The 17774-nt window shown below is 46.5% G+C and overlaps 2 protein-coding genes across 9 annotated transcripts in view; one reads left to right on the plus strand and one right to left on the minus strand.

Moving 5' to 3' along the window:
• The window catches only part of SYNE2 (spectrin repeat containing nuclear envelope protein 2), a 174777-nt gene extending 169373 nt beyond the window's left edge, over window positions 1-5404 (minus strand). For all 8 annotated transcript variants that reach the window (XM_085225782.1, XM_085225787.1, XM_085225786.1 and 5 more), the window contains exon 1: window positions 5274-5404. The gene's annotated coding sequence lies outside the window, so the exon portion shown is untranslated. The remainder of the gene's footprint in view (window positions 1-5273) is intronic.
• On the plus strand, window positions 4806-15057 carry LOC109367917 (uncharacterized). The gene is made up of 4 exons (XM_085225592.1): window positions 4806-5689; window positions 7532-7667; window positions 13058-13276; window positions 13627-15057. Exons 1-3 carry the CDS (start codon window positions 4806-4808, stop codon window positions 13187-13189), a joined length of 1152 nt encoding a protein of 383 aa, XP_085081718.1. The 3' UTR covers window positions 13190-13276; window positions 13627-15057.
• Window positions 15058-17774: the final 2717 nt, after the last annotated feature.

A 17774-nucleotide genomic window follows, 5' to 3' on the forward strand; every position in this document is an offset into this window, starting at 1 on the left:
AACAGACATTGCTGTCTGCCCTCTGCTTCCAGGTCAAGCCTTCAAGGCTCCACTGCCTCACACAGCACAACCTATCTGGTAAAAACGAGGACACACACAGCCCTCCTACAACCTGTGCTGTGGTATTAGACATTTTGGCTGAGGCTCAGCTCTCCTGACATTAAACATCTCCAACAGAGATGCCTCCATTTGCCTCCATTGTTTGGACACTGTAGAAACAATGGAGAGGAACAGGCACTTTTAGGGCAGTTCATCCAGGGTATTTTTAGATGTCAGTGTGGATGAATCATGGCCCAGAAGCACTTGCTCCTCTCTGGTGACTATGAAAGGAGTCTAGACAACTGTCTCGCATGCAGACAGCTATGCTGTAGTTTGGCAAGATGAATCTCACAATTTAAGTTGAGAGAAAGGACATAAACAAAGAAGCACCTCTGTGTTTCCCGTTAGGTGAGAAGGTTTGCCTCCACCAGAGGCACAAGGTGCAAGTGCCCTGCACATCCCTCCCTCCCCAGCATCCTGCAGTTGGATGACACACAGCTACCTTCACCGAGAGGGCTTAGCTCTGCTAGAAGAGTTTCATTTCCCTGAACAGGATCCCCAGCGCAGTGGGCACAGCTCTGAGGTTACTGGAGTTCAAGAAGCATCTGGACAGTGCTCTCAGACATACGGTCTGATTTTTGGGTGGTCCTGTATGGAAAAGGACTTGGATTCAGTGTTTGTTATGGGTCCCTTCTAACTTGAGATATTCTATGACTCTATGAGTTAATCACTGAACTTCAAGCCTTCGTGAAATATACCTGCAACTAAAGCTTGCTTCATGAGAGCTCCCAATAAGTCAGACATGCTGCTCGTGGGGCAGCTGTCATTTCCCTCCCTGCATCACCTAGGTGGATGTTAACAACCCAAACCAACCCAACACAAAGCAGAGCTCTCTCTGACGCCAACAAACACACAAAAAAATTCCTAAAGCTGTCCACTTCCAACATTTTTACAAGCACATTGTGGTCAGCTGTACACCATTCCTTAGCCACAGACACACAGGGCACAGGCAGCAGGTGTTCCCCTCTCCACCCTCAACCCTTCATTTCATTTCAACTTCTTGTGTTTCTCCTGGCAATCAGTAAGTCAAAAGACCCAAAAAGTAAAACTTTTTCCTGTAAAATCCACATTTCTGCCTCCTCCCCAAACTACCATGAAAGTAATTGCAAGTGCTTTGTTTTCCATCTTAACTGTCATTTCCTTTGATAGAACTTGCAGCCTGAGTCTTAAAGCTCAAATACCTAATACTATTCTCTTCCCCTTTCCCCCATCCCTTGCTACAAAGAATACCTCTTGTATGAGGGTCAGCAATTCCTCCAAAATGTCTCAAGCCTGTTTGCTTGGCTGCATTGTGTGGGGAGTTATCAGCAGGCTGCAGGATGGTGAGAAAGCAAACATGCCTCTTTGAGATCGACCAGGGGCTGTGGTTTAGACCAGAGTCAGAGTTCTGTCCCATTTCTCCTCCTGTGGGCAGATAACAGCCCTTTCCCCAGCACAGCTTTTTTCTTCTCCCTTTCCATGTGCTCAGCTAAGTGAAACACAAGATTTTTCCCCACTCCCTCTATGCTGGCCCCTTATCACTTCCACAGAAGCAGCTTTCTTCACCTGCTGTTGTAAAAACTGTGATCTAGGTGATGTACAGAGACTTCTTTCTTCATATGCTCACTAGTACCGGGATTCATGTCCTGTGATCCATGAAGATCATGCAAAGTCAGCCAGTATTAGCAGAACCTCTTCAGTCTTCCCATTTCCACTCTAGAGTCCCTTCACAAAGAAACGCAGTGGTCTTCACGCTCTCAGCATTATCCCAAGCCAAAATAAGTTCACCCTTCACAGCAGCTACTTGCTGCCAACACCCTTCATGCTTCATGGGACACAAGTCAGGAAGGGCAGGCAGTAAAATCCATGTCTTATGACGTAACATGCACTACCAGGTTTTGATCTACAGTCCTGGACAAGTTTATGGTACTCCCATACAAATATCTGTGGTCCAGATCAATTCAGACCCAGCTGAATAATCGGCCCCAAACCTAGTCAGAGCAAAGTTGACAGAACTCAGATAAACTTGATCTCCCAGTGGCTGCATGGCCACTTCTATCTTGATTACAGCAGTATTCCTTCTACCCACACTAGTCACGGATGAAATTCAGGCAAAGAAAGATTAGGTGAGAGGTGTACAAAATGTCACCTTCCCTTTAATCACAGCTTATGGATCCAGTCCCAAAGTGTTACTCATACAGCACTCCACACTTATAATCCCACCAACTAATCCAGATGCATGTTCCAACAGGCACGTCGCTAGGAGTGTTCTCTTGCAATCACTGTCTCTGTTTCGAATGCTTCTCCAACTCTGCAAGAAGAGACTACATCCTCTCCCACATCTAAAAGCCCTGTGACAGCTTAAAACAAACTGAGGGGGAGCTGGGGAAAGTGTGGTACAAGCAGCTCACCTCCTTCAAGATGAGCAACTGCACAGCCAGCTGGCTGGTTCTCCACCGCTGCCAGGTAATGCTGGGGAAACACTTCAGTTGTGGTAAGCAACAGATAAGCATCTCTTTGCACACATATACATATAAGCATCCCAGCTGCTAGAATTTAAAACCAGTATTCACTGTGCTCCAGGGAAGAAAACAAATGGGTTGAACTGGCTCAAAGGCACAGCTTCAGTAGTGAGAGTCTGGATCGTCTCTTCGCATCTCCCTGTACAAACCCGGCCATTGAGAGTCCAGATCTAACAGAGCCGCAGTTGCTAAGAAAACAGAGCTGCAAACAGATGTTAGGAGATGATTCATGGGTTAAGGGCATATCCCTGTACTACAGATAAACCCAGATGAATGGGGCTCTTTATACCTGATCTATCAAGCTGTGCTTCTTCTTGCACTCTCTGGGACTTCTTCTTTCATTCATTTCTATATTCAGATGGCGAGGAAACCAAACGGATCTGAACTCGCTGCTTATGGAATTAATTACTGGTGAAGGGATGTTACAGTGCTTACAATGAACTCAGTAAAAGGGCTAAACTATGGCCCATTTTCCCCTCTAACGTAGACTTGTCAACACAAGAAGCAGCTTTACCCAAAACCTACCAAAAGAAGCAACATAAAATCCAGAGTAAAAAACTGCTTTCACTACTTTCATTGATGACGTAAAACTAGCAGCCTGGGAGATAAAGCATTTTAAGCCTATTAGATCATTAAGGCACGCCACTTCTTGAATTACTTCATTGTGCCTGTGCTTATAATCTTTGTCTGACAGATAACTAAAACACAGCACACTCCAGGACTAGACAAGCGCTGCTCACACCAACACAGTTCCCATTTACTTCAGTGAATCTTAGATCAGTTGTACATGGAGAAAAAGCTTCTTTGCCCCTCTTAAGCTGCATAGTTCTCAATTGACATCCATGGTACTTAAAATGTATTTGCTTCCTGAAGTTATCTGTAAATATCTGTTTAAATAAAGGAACTCTGATGTACATAGCTATAGATAGCTATAGTAAAAAGGCAGCTATCGTTCATTATCCTTCACTCTGAGGATGAGAACAACCACCTGCACTACTGAATACGTATTTGTACAGCATCTAGCACAAAGGGAACCACACACTACTGCAATATCAATCATTGCAGCACTGGCTGCAATTACCACCAGTGTTTTCATCACCCCTCCAATCCACCCCTTTGCCACCGCCCCTCGCTCCCTGAGCTTTGTAGCTCACCCCCATCCTTCCCAGCAGGTTCCAGGGAATCTTCTCCCACCCCGCACAGCCCTTCCCATCCCACCTGCTCCATCCTGGAAATCGATTCTTTGGGCTGCCCTGATTTTGAGGTGAGTGGGGACCATCACTGTGGGCAGCACTAATAGCTGCCACCACTCTGCCAAACAGCCAGAGGGATGGCAGAAGGCCATGACAGCTCACCAGGAGGTGCCAGAGGTTTGTGCCCATTTTCAAATAACACGTTTCAAACAGAGGTGTGAGCAGAGGTTTGGTCACCTCAGTCAAGCCACAACAATGAGCCAAGATTCTGCAGTGGCACTTCTGAGTTCCATGATGGGAGAGCATCCTGAGAGCTGTGATGGACAAAAATGATTGGAAAAAGGGGGGAGAGGATGGGTGGGACACAGTGCATCCTGAAAGGTGCACCGATCCAACAAAGGATCGAGAGGCTGCGAGAGCTCTCAAACAAACCCACTGTCGGTTTTTGCCTGAGCACTTGGAGGGACTCGAGGAATGTGCACCTGCTCTACCACTCAATTCCTGCAGCAGCTCATGTGCAAAAAGGGAAGAAAGACTTAACTTTGAAGATAACAGAGCACTGGAATAGGCCGCCTGTGGAGGTGCTGAAGTCTCCATCTCTGGAGGTACTCAAGACACCCCAAACAACTTTTCTGTACAACCTACTGAATGGAATCTGTGCTAGCAGGGGGTTGGGCTTCAGAGGTCCCTCCGAATCTCTACGATTCTGTGATTCTCATCATTTAGGTGGGACGGAGGAATCCTTTCCTCCAAGCCCTGCACCTGACCCACGCTACGTGCCAAGCAACAGCCCGAGGTCCCCACGTGCCGCAGACCATGCCGGCACCGCTCAGCACCGGCTCTCCGGGACAGGAAAAGAGAAAGAAGCGGGAAGCGCGGGGAGCCCTCAGCTATTAGCAGGGCGGGAGCGGCCCCGTAACTGCTAACGGGAAAGTCACTGCTGCTTTTCGCTCCGATAGGAACTTCTCCGGAACAAGTAACCACGCTGAGTTCTGAACGCGACAGCGAAGAAATGAGGACTTTACAACGGACGCTCCGTGCCCCCCACGCGAAGCGGAGCTGCGGGGGAACGAGCGTTGCCCGCCCGCCGCGCTCCGTTCCCTCTCCCCGAGCCCCCGTCGCCTCCCGCCGAGCGCGGGGTTCAGGCCCTGAGCTGCCCCAGGCGGAGCTCCCACGCCCGGTTCCGGCCGCGTCCCGCAGCGAACTCCGCCGGGCGGCCCGCTCGGCCCCAGGGCTTCTCGGCTGTTCCTCCCGGCTACAAGGCGGCGGAGGGAGGGAAGGGTGGGGGGAGAGGGGCCGGGGTGAAAGCGGGCGGCGGCGCCGAAGGTGCAGCCGGCACCGAGGGAACAAAGGCGGCGGGAACAAAGAGCGGCAGGTAGCGCGGCGGAGCGCGGCGGGGCAGGGGGCCGCTCCGCGCACAAAGGCGAGGCCGGGCCGCGCCGAACTTCTGGCCGGGCGGGATCCGGCGGGGCGCACTCACCGCGGGAGCGGTCCGGACATCGGCGGCGGCGCGGCAACGAGCGCGGGCGGCGGCGGTAGTGAGCGCGGGCGGGAGGAGGGACCGGCGCCGGCCGCTCCCCGCCCCGGCCGCTGCGAGCGCGCCCCCCGCCCGCGGGCGGCGAGGCGGAGCGGCCGCAGCCCTCACTGCGCGGCCCGCGCCCCGCCTCCGCCTCCCGCCGTGGGGCTGACCGCGGCGCCGTCTGGGAACCGCTCCCGGCCGGAACGCCGCGGTTTTCCCTTCGGCGCCGCGCATAGATCCGCGCACGGCCGCCTTCGCTCCGTGGGTCCCAAGCAATGGCGGCGGCAGCTGGCATTGCTGGGCTGTGTGCAGGGGATGAATGGGGACCGACTGTGTGGGCACAGCAACTTAAAGGGTTTTCAGAACTTCGGAGGAGGGTGGGCTTCTTTTTTTTCCTCTCTCTCTTTCTCTCCTTTTTTTGTAAGGATAGGAAGAAATACCTCCTATGTGTTTCATTTGGTACTGGGTAGCTTTTGGCTATGGACTTTACGAAGTTAGAGGGTACAGGTAATGAGAGTGAGATTTCAGAGTTCAGCGAGCTATCCGTAGGAAAAGGTAACTTCCCCCAAACCACTTCCTATTTCTTCTCAGGAGGAGTGGTGATGCAGTGGCACGGCTGCACAGGGAGTGGGGGGTCACAGTCCCCGGAGGTGTTCAAGAACCGTGGAGATGTGGCACTGAGGGATGTGAGCAGTGGGCATGTTGGAGTTGGACTTGGGGATATTAGTGGTCTTTTCCAGCCTTAATGGTTCCACGATCTGGTGAATCTGTGCTGATAAAACATCAGCCAACCTAAGTAGAAACAAACAAGGTCATAGAATTATAGAATCACAAAAAGGTTTGGGTTGGAAGGGACCTTTAAGATCATTCAGTTCCAATCCTTTGCTATAGACAGGGACACCTTCATCTAGAGCAGGTTGCTCGAAGCCCCATCCAGGCTGGCCTTGAATGCTTCCATGGAGGGGGCATCCACAACCTCTATGCAACCTGTCCCAGTGTCTCACCACCTTCACAGTAAAGAATTTCTTCCTAATATCTAGTCTAAATCCACTCTCTTCCAGTTTAAAGCTACTGAGGCTAGAAAGCCAAGTGTTTCACTCTTTCATGACTACTTAGGCAAGTGTCTTATGCCCATAGGTGTGTCTAAAGCTCTGCGAGATTTGGGCACCTGATTTTCTGTAAAGATTTTTTTTTCCTTTCCAGTCAATAGTGAGCTCTGTACCTTCCTGCCTGCTATTTTAGCTGGAGCCAAGAATGCAATGTGTTGCAGAAGTGCCAGCCAAAGCTGGTTATAACCTGACTGCTCTGCCTTGGCAAACACCTGCTCTGATTCATGCTGCTGTTGTGCTAAATCAACTAAGGAGTTCTGCTAAATGAGCACTGGGGTTCTCATTGAGTTTGTACAATGACAGTGTTGTCTGATACTCCATGGACACAGAAGAAGGCAGAGGGCTGCATTGGATGGGGCAGTGGATGCCCCTGGCTTCAAGGCCAGGCTGGATGTGGCTCTGGGCAGCCTGGTCTACTAGTTGGCGACCCTGCACATAGCAGGGAGCTGAAACTCGTTGATCATTGTGGTCCTTTTCAACCCAGGCCATTCTATGATTCAATGATTCAGGCCCTCTGCTATAGTTTCCTAACTTCTGTGTTATGCTTACAGCTGTGCATATGCTTGAAGTGAAACAAGCATCCTCAACTTGTTTACTAGCTTTGGCTGATATATTTCAGTCTTGAGTTTAAGTACAGGGCAGAAAAAGTTGTAACATCAAATATAAGCTTTGTTACTTCAAGAATTATCCCAAAGCTCTTGCTCACTGGGGCTGCGGAAAAAGTCTCCTGAAGCCTTTTGTGCTGTGGAGCATTACCACTCCATGCTTTTCCCTGACATAAACTGTAGAGCTTCTCATTCAGCTTATACAGTGCTGCAGCTCTCTGTCATGCTTTGTCAAATACAAACACACAGCGTCTATTTACACTTAAATTATTCATTTCATAATTAGCTTATAAAGTACTTTGAAGGCACAATAGAAAGTATAACATTAAGTGATGCTATTGGGCAGACATAATGCAGACAATTAAATAGTAACACCATTAAAAAGACATTGAGAGACTCAAAGGTAAAATTAAGTCATAAGTGCCTATTTTATATCCAAATGTTACATCTGTTGATTACACAGTACAACATAAAACTCTGAAAATAAGCTTTAATTTCTTTTTAGACACAGTCCTCCAGCTAGGAACTGCTGCAGACCTGACAGGTGTATGGGAGGCCAGCAAGCAGCTGCTGTGGATCAGTCTTCATGGAAGATTACAGCTGGAAGCTGTGCAACCAGAGCTCAACCATCAGTAGTGAAGGTGACCACAGTGGGGATGAGAAGTTCCTATAAAGTGTGTGTGGGTGTGTCTTGCCTTTCCCACACCACTCCATCCAGCAAACACAGAGCTGGGTGCTGCAAGATGTGTCCCATACAAGGCATCCAGGTATCTCAAGCTGTCAGGTCCCACATGAGATAAGGACATGAATTCCATGGTGGGACATCCCTCCTACAATGGAGAATTTGCACAACTGGAATCCAGCATTGGAGGGAAAGCAAATTCCCCACATCTGCTGGATAAAATGTTAACTCTGAAGGATAGTGATGTCTGTGGAAACTGTGTTTGTTTGGATATTCCAAGCCACGTTTACACTCTGGTGTGCCAGAATGAACCTTTGGCCTACTGACCCTCCTCTTTCTCCTACATGCAACCCCTTGTGCTGTGCCAGCACACTGTGTATGCTGGAGCTGGGAATTAGATGACAACTAGCCCAGAGAAACAGTATTTTGTTTTCAGATGGATTGCTTTCAGAATTTGGTGGCAGCAAGGATACACAAACAGGTACAGTTGAGGGGCAGCAGGATCCAGCAGAGAGATGGACACAAACAGTATGAGTTGGAGCTGGTTTCTGGCAAGGTGCTGGTCCCTTATTCTCTTGCTATACAAATATTCTCTCAAAATTCTCTCACCTTGCCAGAAACTTCCATGACCACACCTGGCCGCACTCCTCTCACTCCATCCCATGCAGGAGAGAGAAGCAGGAAAGAGGAGAGGTGAGAGTAGAAACTCATTTTTGGATTCTCCTTCCCTCCTCCCTGCTGCCACAGCAACACAGAGGAAACAAGGTGGTTCTGCACGCATCACTTTGGTTGCCTTACATACCGTCCATTATGCTGGTGCAGCTCTTTGTGCAGTTGTGTAGTCAATCAGATCCAGAGATGACTTAAAAAAAAAACAGCACCCTCCTCATCCCCTTTATTTTCACCCTGGCTCAGTGCCCAGGTATGATTTACCCCATCTCTGCAGAGGTGCAGCTGGAGCAAGAACACTGGAGGGGGAAAGAAGCAAGGGGAATAGGGATCTGCTTAAATACACAGTGCCCCCTCCCCCACGTGGCCCATGGCACAGTCCCTGGAGGAGAGTCTCTTGCTCAACAACCACAGGCAATGTATTTGACTGAATTAGGGAGATCAAAAAAGAGGAAATAAAGGTTGAATCCATGCAGGCACGTGCAGTATTTGCATACTGTTTTCCTCTGCAAAACATAAAAGGAAGCCTGAATGTAATCATGTTAGGAATGCTCCCTTTCCCCTCCCATTTAATCTAAGCATTGTGTATGACATTCTCCTCAGAGTATAAGACAGCAACCCTGCAGACCACTTAGGCAGGGACGTTGCTTTTAACACCTAACTTTTCCTGCTGAGGTCAGTGGCAGCACTTGCATGTTTAAAGTTACACATGCTTAAATACTTTGTTAGGTCACCAGCTAATTTAAGAACAGAGAAGCACAGCTTCAGAAGAGAAAAATAGGTTAATAATGCTAAAGTTGCAGCAAATGTGTAGGAAAACTGGAATAGGTTCATCATTAGTGAATCTATGCTATTCAAAGTAAAATTTTTACCTTTTATTTTGTTCCATTTTTCCCCAAATTCTTGCCTGTGGATTGTTCCTGGCAATCAAAAAAGAAAAGACTGAAGTTACCTACAAACCAGTGCCTGAACCTTATAGCAGCCCCCAGGAGCCTGCACCACACACTTGTATCTTCCTACACAGTCTTGTATGTGAGATGTTTCATATGGGGAAGTGTCTTAAGGTAACCAAGAGGAAATGCTGAGCAAAGATTGGTGTGAGCTCCCATGTTTTCCAGATCTGAGGTGCCAGATCAGATTGGGACACGGCCCACGTTAGTCTCATGAAGACAGGTACCAGCAATCTGAACTGAACAGAGCTCATGAGTTCCACTTATAACACAGCCCTTGTGCATGAATAAAGGTTTCCCGTTTACATTTTCCCACCTTTGTTAGGCAAGAGGAGCAACTTCAAGTTCCACCAGAAAATGAGAAAGTAATGGCTGAGCACCTCTAGCCCTTAGTTCCAGCTAAATGGAGTTTCTCAAATCCCGAGTTTCTGTTGATGTACCACCAACCCGCCCACATCCTGCTTCAGGTATTAAGTGCCTTTTCGGATCCAGCTCACTGCCTTGCATTCCTGATCATCTGTGTGGGCTCAGCAGACAGTTTTAGAAGCTTGTTAGACTGATCATCAGACCTTGACCTGATCTTATCAGTAATCTCAGGCAAGGTTGTAGACTCGAAATCCCTTTATCTTAAACCCTGAAGTTTATTCACTTTTTCATTAAGTTAGTCTAATGAAAAAAAAAAACACCTGTATCTTTTATCTTTAGCCTGTCACAGCTGCAGCACCTATAATACAGTGTATTTGTAAGAGGTCTATAAGCAGCCTGCCATCAAGGCTATGCTGATCCTATCAGCTTTACCCTCACGCCCCAGGGCTAGCTGGTGTCTTGGAGTACCCTGCACCCCAGCAGCAGTGTGGTATCTCAGTTTTTGCAGAGAAGTTGGGTAGGAGAAGCTTGCCAACACTGCATTCAGCTGACCAAAGCAGAAGCTGCAATACTAAAGTGCAACACTTGGATACTAGGTCTGAATTCAGGGACATAGAAGAAATGGATAAGTACTTTCTTAGCAAGATAGCTCCAACAGGAGGTCTGCAAGTGCCAGGTGCTTGTAAAGCAGAACTGGACAGGAGAAGGCACCCAAGGACCAACGCATTTTTTTGTTTGATGACCTCCTGTCATTCCTGAAACCCTTTCTCTGGGACTAGGGAAGACACACAATAGTTCTGCTTTGCCCAACTATTTTACAATGTTCTGGGCACCTACATGTATCTCAGTAGTTGTAGCATGGCCCTGTTCAGCAACTCCCAGGTAGCTGCTTTCCAATATGATTCAATGGAGAACAAAAAACCCTCAATAGAAAGATGTGGGGTTAAGGCTTCTCTGGCAGCAAAACTGAGTCTCAGTCACTACCTTCAAAAATTTTTGTCCTTGGGCCCTGGCCAGCCATCCACTGTGTCAACATCTTTATTGCCAACTTTACTCACAGAGGCACGAATGTAAATCTAGTGTGAGAAAAGGATTAAGCCCATTCTGATTTTTATGGCCTATGAAATGTGTGCTGCCCTGCTGCTGCTACGCTATGGTAAATAATACAGAAAAAGGGGATTCAGGCTGGTATTGCATATTTAAAATTTCTAAGGAAAAACATGTAATCCTAGATACTACCAACCAGTGCGGTTGCATACAAGGTTTCTTCTAAGTCAGAAGCTAAAAGCCTGTACCTTGCCAGATGCTGGTTGAGGTACACTACTTTTCTCCTGCAAAATAAGATTAGCAACACCAATTTTCCATGCATTCAAGTTTGGGATTTTCTCTGCAAGGAGATTAAAGCCCAGGCAAACACGAATCAGCCTGGATACTGCCCTGCTCTGTGTACAGCTCTCACTTGGGATGAGACCTGTGCTGTTTAGGAATCCCACTAAAATGAACATTTCTTAACTGATGACTCAGTTGGCTGAGATTTGCAAGAAGAATGGAGGGAATTAGATGCTAGCTTCTTAAATTCCAGTAGTATATGTGTTCCTGACTCCTTCAGGTTGATGTTTTCATACACATACAAAGACTAAAGAAGGTTCTTCTACTATAACATCTATGATTGGATTTCAGGCAATATCTTTTGATCTCATAGCAGAACCTCAATGCAAATACTAGTAAGCAATTGTTAGGACTATTAATAGTGTAACTCCACAGAGTTGTCAGCAGAAAAGCATCTGAGCTAAGTACTTGTTCAATTACAGATCAGAACAATGAGTATATATGCACGTCTGAAAAGCAGACAATATTTATAATGAACCCCAGGGCAGAAAATATAAATAATTTATTACTTTTAATTCATTACCCTTATTATTTTCTGATTTATGCTGTTTTCTAGCTTGAAAAGTCTCATTCAGTAGCACAGGTAGTGCGAAGTTGCCATTGCGTATAGCGTAACATTTTCTGCACAACTGTGACTTTTTCTGTCACAGAGGATATGTAGGCATTTGCCAAAGTGGAAATCCATCTTCCTGTTGGATGTTAATGTGCATTCTCCTCTTTGCTTCATTTTTCAGTCCTCTCAGCTCCAATTTTGTGCAGAGCAGACAGAAAATCAGCACGTGGAGCAGTGATCCCCTGGTTTGGTACTTAGTGCTGTTTGTGTTGGCATACTGGATATATTTAGTAAACTGTCATCTGTTATAGATGGTATAGGGCAGCTCTGATGTTTTGATAAGCATTGAGTGGAAGTATCACACGGAGACTTTAAATTGCTCCTTCATTTGCACACCCATCTATTTTGAAAGCAGCTTTAGAGGCTGTGTCCTTTCCCTTAAGCCCATTGCGAGGTTCCCAAGCTACTGAACCTCTGCAGCAGTGCAGGAAGCCTCCAGTTCCTGAGTAAATGGCTTTGTATTGATTGGTAAATAGTTTTCCTGAAACCAAATGAAATGTGTGCTCAATAAGAGGCTATTGCATTTTCTGACTGTGTCAGGCTCTCCCTGCAGCATGGCCCAGTCCACCTGGCAGTGTCATCCTCCCCATGACAAACCCAGCTATTTTTGGCTGCTGAGGCCCTATTACCAGGCACGGGGGAATTACTGCACCACCAAAGCTCTGCTTCACAGAGGGCACTGGCCAGTGCTGTGCCAGCACCCACCACGTGGCTGTTTTCTCCATCTATTTTTCCACATAGCTTTGGGATCCTTGTGAAGGACAACACAGCCCTGCTCCCCACAGTTCTCCTCCCAGTTCCCAGGTGCAGATCATGTCCCAGCTTTGGTCACCATCTCCCCAATCTCTGGCCCTTGTTCTGCAGAAATAAGTATTTTTTCTGGATTTCAATTTCTGCAGAATATCTACTGACATACAGGCCGGCACAGTGCTTAGTTATTTATCACATGTACTGCTGGTGTTGGAAAAAGCAAGCTCAAAAAAGCACACCTTGCAGGCACAAGGGAAACTTCATGATGATCATAGTTCTGGAATGTATTATTATGAGGGTTTGTAGTGTTGAGTGTGTCATTTGGGGTGCCTGTGCCCATTGCTGCTAGAGGTGGGAAGAAGTGAGACAAGCCCCAGCCTCAGATGGTTGAAGCCATGCCTGAGCTTTGCTGGGGTTTGGTGGCTGAGTGCAAAATGATCCCAATGGATGGCCAGAGCAAGAGGGCAGAGGAGTTCCCAGCAGAGAAAAAGCTCATACAGATGAGAAGGAGCAGATGAAAAATAGGCATGAAGAGCAAAGAAATCCTGGCAGGAATATGGCTCTGATAGAGAGGATGATTAACACAAGACCTCGCTGCTGCTTCTTCCATAGGGTCTCCAACCAGGTGGTCTTCACCTCCTCAGAACTGGACAGAAACTTTTGGAATTCATATATCTCAGCCTAAATGAGCCAACGCATCTGAAAAATTGCCCTGAGGAAGGCATGTGGGTGGTTTTCTGTTGAGTGACCAGATTCAGTGCATGGGACCATGGCTGCCAGGTCAGAAAAGGGGGAGCAGGGCTGCAGCTCGTGGCAGCTCTACCCATGCAGGTAAGTGTGAACCACTTCTGTATCTAAGTCAGGTAGCCTTAGAGATGGGATCCCATGCTGAACCATCACAGCTGTGCCACATAGAGTCATACAATAGCTCGGGTTGGAAAAGACCTTAAAGATCATCAAATCCAACCATCCTACATCAGATCTAGTGATGGGAGGCCCCAGAGTGGGTCATGTTAACCAGCAGACACAACAGAAAACTGCTGTCTGTGGAGGTACCTTTTGGGATGCTTTCTGATTAACCTGATCTGCTTTAATGAACAAATTAATCACAAGGTCATGTCATCACGAGGTGTAATGTGCATTGTTTTATATTACGTCTAAGCATGTCTGCTTGCTTGCAGCTCCCTTTTCCCTCCCCATGGCATGTGTGGCTGTGCAGAACTCACTGACCACACTCAGGGAGATAAAGCAACCAACAGAGAATAACATCAGCGTCTGGCTTGGCTAGTTTATCTCTCTGACTCAAAGTGGAAGTCTTAACTGGATTCACCAGTGGTTCAATGAGCTGAGCTGTACCCCAAAGCCATCCCTCCAGTGTGGCCGGGCTCAGGTGGAGCAGAGTGGGACCACAGCAAGACCTGCAGTGCCAGCCAGTGGGAGGACACCAATGATGATGACGAGATGTGCAATGAACTGGATGTGTCACCTGCCTGGGATGAGAAGCCAGGTCAAGGTTTCACCAGTGATACAAGAAAGGCTGCAGGCAGACATGCATAAGCACATTGTATTTCTATAAATATTACTTGATATAAGAAGACATCTCGTTATGAGGCTTGACTCTTGCTTGTCTAAGCAAAGGAATGCTGGATGGGGGACAGCATGTGCTCGTTGAGGCAATGAGATTGCTCATCTGTGAGTGTCCCTGAGAAAGCCCTGGGTGACACAGAGATTCTTTTATTCCTCTGCTACCACAGACCAAAACAAGTGTAAATACCTCTCCAGTTCAAAGTATTACTTCTTGCTGTTTTAATAACAAAGTTCACTGCATAATTTGGTTCTATGCTCCTTATTCACTATCAGCGAATCCAAAAGCAAAGTAGGAAAGGGGTGAAAGGCTAGAAGTGCAAAGAGAAGTTGCTTACAGCTGACGTTTATTTCATGTCATTAAACCTTCATTTTCAGTGCCACTAATCCTTCATTTTGATGACAACTTCAAAGATCGCTTGTAATTATATTTTAATGAAAAAGCTGAATCCAGAGATGTAGATGCAAAAGGGCAATTGCCTACTGTGCATTGCGTTTAGAAGGGACAATTAACTGTACATTTCAGGGGTGGATTGAAAGGATGAATTTTAACGGTGACAGAGTTTAACGATCAGGAAAACCTTGGTTAAAAAAAAAAACAAACTGCCTGCTATTTTAATTTCCATTTTACAATGGGTCCTTACAGTTATTTCAGTTCTTAAAGAAGGATAGATCTCAGTGACAGCCAGAATTAATGAGGTGTGACTAACCAGGAGGGCACCTGTAACCTTTACTTGTTCAAAGAAATCTGTATCTAACATGCATTTATTCAGACTCCTAATTATCTCCTTAATAAAACTACTAGAAGTGATGAATGATTTTTTTTTCTTAATATTTAAAAAAGAGATTATTTTTCGTTTAGGTCAGACTAGTTGGAGGTTGGTTTACAATTAAAAATGAGTGATCATTTGCTTTAAAATGTGTTTTTGCTGTATCTTAAATGTCCTGAATACATATCGGGAAAGAGCTTATACTTTTAAAATATTAAAACTAACTGATTTTTTTAAATAAAAGAACATTTTCTGTGATTGGATTTTTACTTTTTATGGGTTTCAAGATCTCGGAAATGAAAGCTCTTAACTTCATCTTCTTCCTTCCTTCTTTAGGTAAGAGGAAGAAAATGAATTTTTCTTCTTTTTCAATTTCCAGTCAGTTTCTTGTGCTGTCCTTGGCCAGGTATTGAACAAACACTGACTGATGGAAATATTCTTTCCATTCCTGCCCAGCACTCTCCTATGGAAGGCAAGATCCCCATCCTCCAGGATACTCCCGCACCTTCAAACCCTGCCAGGACACAGGCACTGAAGACATCAGGAATATTACGGCTGTGTTAAGGTGGGGCTGCCGTGGCTCGTATAGAAACGAGTGCCTCATTTCCAAAAAAGCAAATGCAATTGAACAAGCACAAGAATCCTGGTGTCTGCCACAGCTCCTGCGGTTTGCAGAAGCAACACTGACATCTAGCGGGGCAGCGTGTTCCGCAAGCTGAAATGGGAATCAGAGTGGTTGGGTTGGAAGGGAACTTAAAGGACATTCAGCCCCACTCCCTACCGTTGGCTGGTTGCCCCCCCCACCAGCTCAGGCTGCCCAGGGCCCATCCGTGGCCTTGGGCACGTCCAGGGATGGGGCACCCACAGCTCTGTGCAGCAGTGCCAGGACCTCACCAATCTGTGTGTAAAAAAATTCTTTCTGACATCTAATCTGAATTTCCCCTCTTATTTTAAAGCCCTTCCACCCTTATCCTATCACTATTAGGCTGTGTGAATCGCAGTGATCACTCTGGCCAGCAAGCAATGAGCATTCAGGAGCAATTTATTGAAGCAGGAATTACTACCACTGGAACTAGCTGTTGGAAATGCTTCTACCAAAACATTTTGAAGGTGTATCCCAGTATTTGTAAATGGCGTATGACCCCAAGTTTCTCCACTCAGGAAGGAAGGACAGTCTGAAGACCGACCCTGCTGTGTTTGGAACATCATGGAATCAAACTTTCTTGCTCTAGCCTTAAAACTGACAGGTGAAAGCAACAGAAGAAAGTGATTTTTGCCTGTTTGAGCCATTACATGCTTGCATAAATGCAGAATAACAGCATGCAGTGTGCACCATCCCCTTGCAATCATGAAAACATGAGAGACAGGAATTTTTATCTATGCCGCCCTGTGTGCTTTAAAAGGATGATTTGACATGAAGCTGGAGCAAAAGAGAAGTTACAGGGAGAGATGTTTCCCTGGAAATCTTAAAAAGCAATAGCTAGTTTTATAGTCCTGATAAGAACCACGTGGAAGTGAATGGTGAGCTTAGAAACATGTGTGACACTATGGTGGGAAAGCCCACTGTGATGGCACCAGGAGAACTCACTCGGCTCGTGCCATCACGTGTTAAGCCCTTAAACTATATTAACTCCCTACTGGCTTAATTTGCCTCCATGATCCAAATTCCCTAACGGAAAAATGGAGAGAGAAGCAGCTTCCAGGGGCAGCACCAGGGGTTTCCCAAGGAAAGGTGACCATGGGGCAGCAGTGATGGGGATGCCAGTCTCCCACAGGCTGTGCAAAGAACACGGCCCAGCAATATATGACAACTCTGCTTGCTTTTGCTTTTGTTTTCATTTATTTCAGGAAATTTCTTAAAGAGAAGATTTCTATGGCTGCAAAGAATATTTACAAAACATGAAAATTTTGGACAGAAAATACACATGTACTTCCTATATTCAATCAAGGCCTTCAGTAATGATTTCTGTCACACAAAAAGCTAAAGCATTCCACAGTTCAACTTTGCTCATTAAAACCCAACACAAATAGAAAACACAGATTGATCAGGATTACTTTCGTGTCCAGGTTAAATCTCAAGGTAAATACTGGACTCATTTTTTCTGCTCAGGGAGTGTATTAAATAGGCAATAAAACCTCATGTCTCACAATACCTCTTTCATTACTGCAGCAAGATCTCAGATCTTATAAGGTCCTGTGAGACCTTTTGCCTGTGAGGGGGGCAGAGGGGCAGGATGTCAGTGCAAAGAAGGATGCTGCACCCTCCTCATCATACACCTCCTTTTGTTTGCCTTTGCAGGCGGATGCTTTGTTAAGGCTTTATAGGGATACTGAGACCCAGCATCATCTCTAAGGGCACATTGATGTTTCACACTTACCACATATGCTTTTGTATGCATTTTCTGTGGTCAGAAGCCCAGCGGACATGCACACATTGGCACCATTCTCTGACCAGCACAAACATGAAAGCTGGAAGCCCTGCTGCCCTCCTGTGTGTGCCAGCTTGTGCCTTACAAGGTCCCAGCAGCCTGCAGGCAGCCTTGAGTGTTCAGTCCCACCCCTTTTTTCCACTAATGCTATTGTTCAGCTCACAAATACAGGGCTCCTGTTCCTTCCATGCAAAACAAAGTACCTGTGCCAATAACTGAGTTCCCTGTCAAGAGTCAGGAGATCTCTCCTCTTCCCTGCTGGAGGTGACCAAGCAGCAGTGCTATTTTTTGTTTATTTACTTACCATCAATACCTTATTTTCAACCCCACCATGTGCCCATAGAACACAATAAGTAGGGAGTCCTCATGTCAGTCAGGGATTTTGAGGATGACAACATCACTTAGTGTGACACTTGTGGGCTATCTACATCCTAGGTGGTGTCCTTCATGACTCTGGTGCCCATGTGGGTGAGACTTGCTTGTAAATGCCACATTTTTGGGAAGGGCATGAAGCTGTCGTGCACCCAGTGCCTGAGGTGTTGTGAC

The sequence above is a fragment of the Meleagris gallopavo genome, chromosome 5 (assembly GCF_905368555.1).
Source record: "Meleagris gallopavo chromosome 5, MGAL_WU_HG_1.1, whole genome shotgun sequence".
Lineage (NCBI taxonomy): Eukaryota > Metazoa > Chordata > Aves > Galliformes > Phasianidae > Meleagris > Meleagris gallopavo.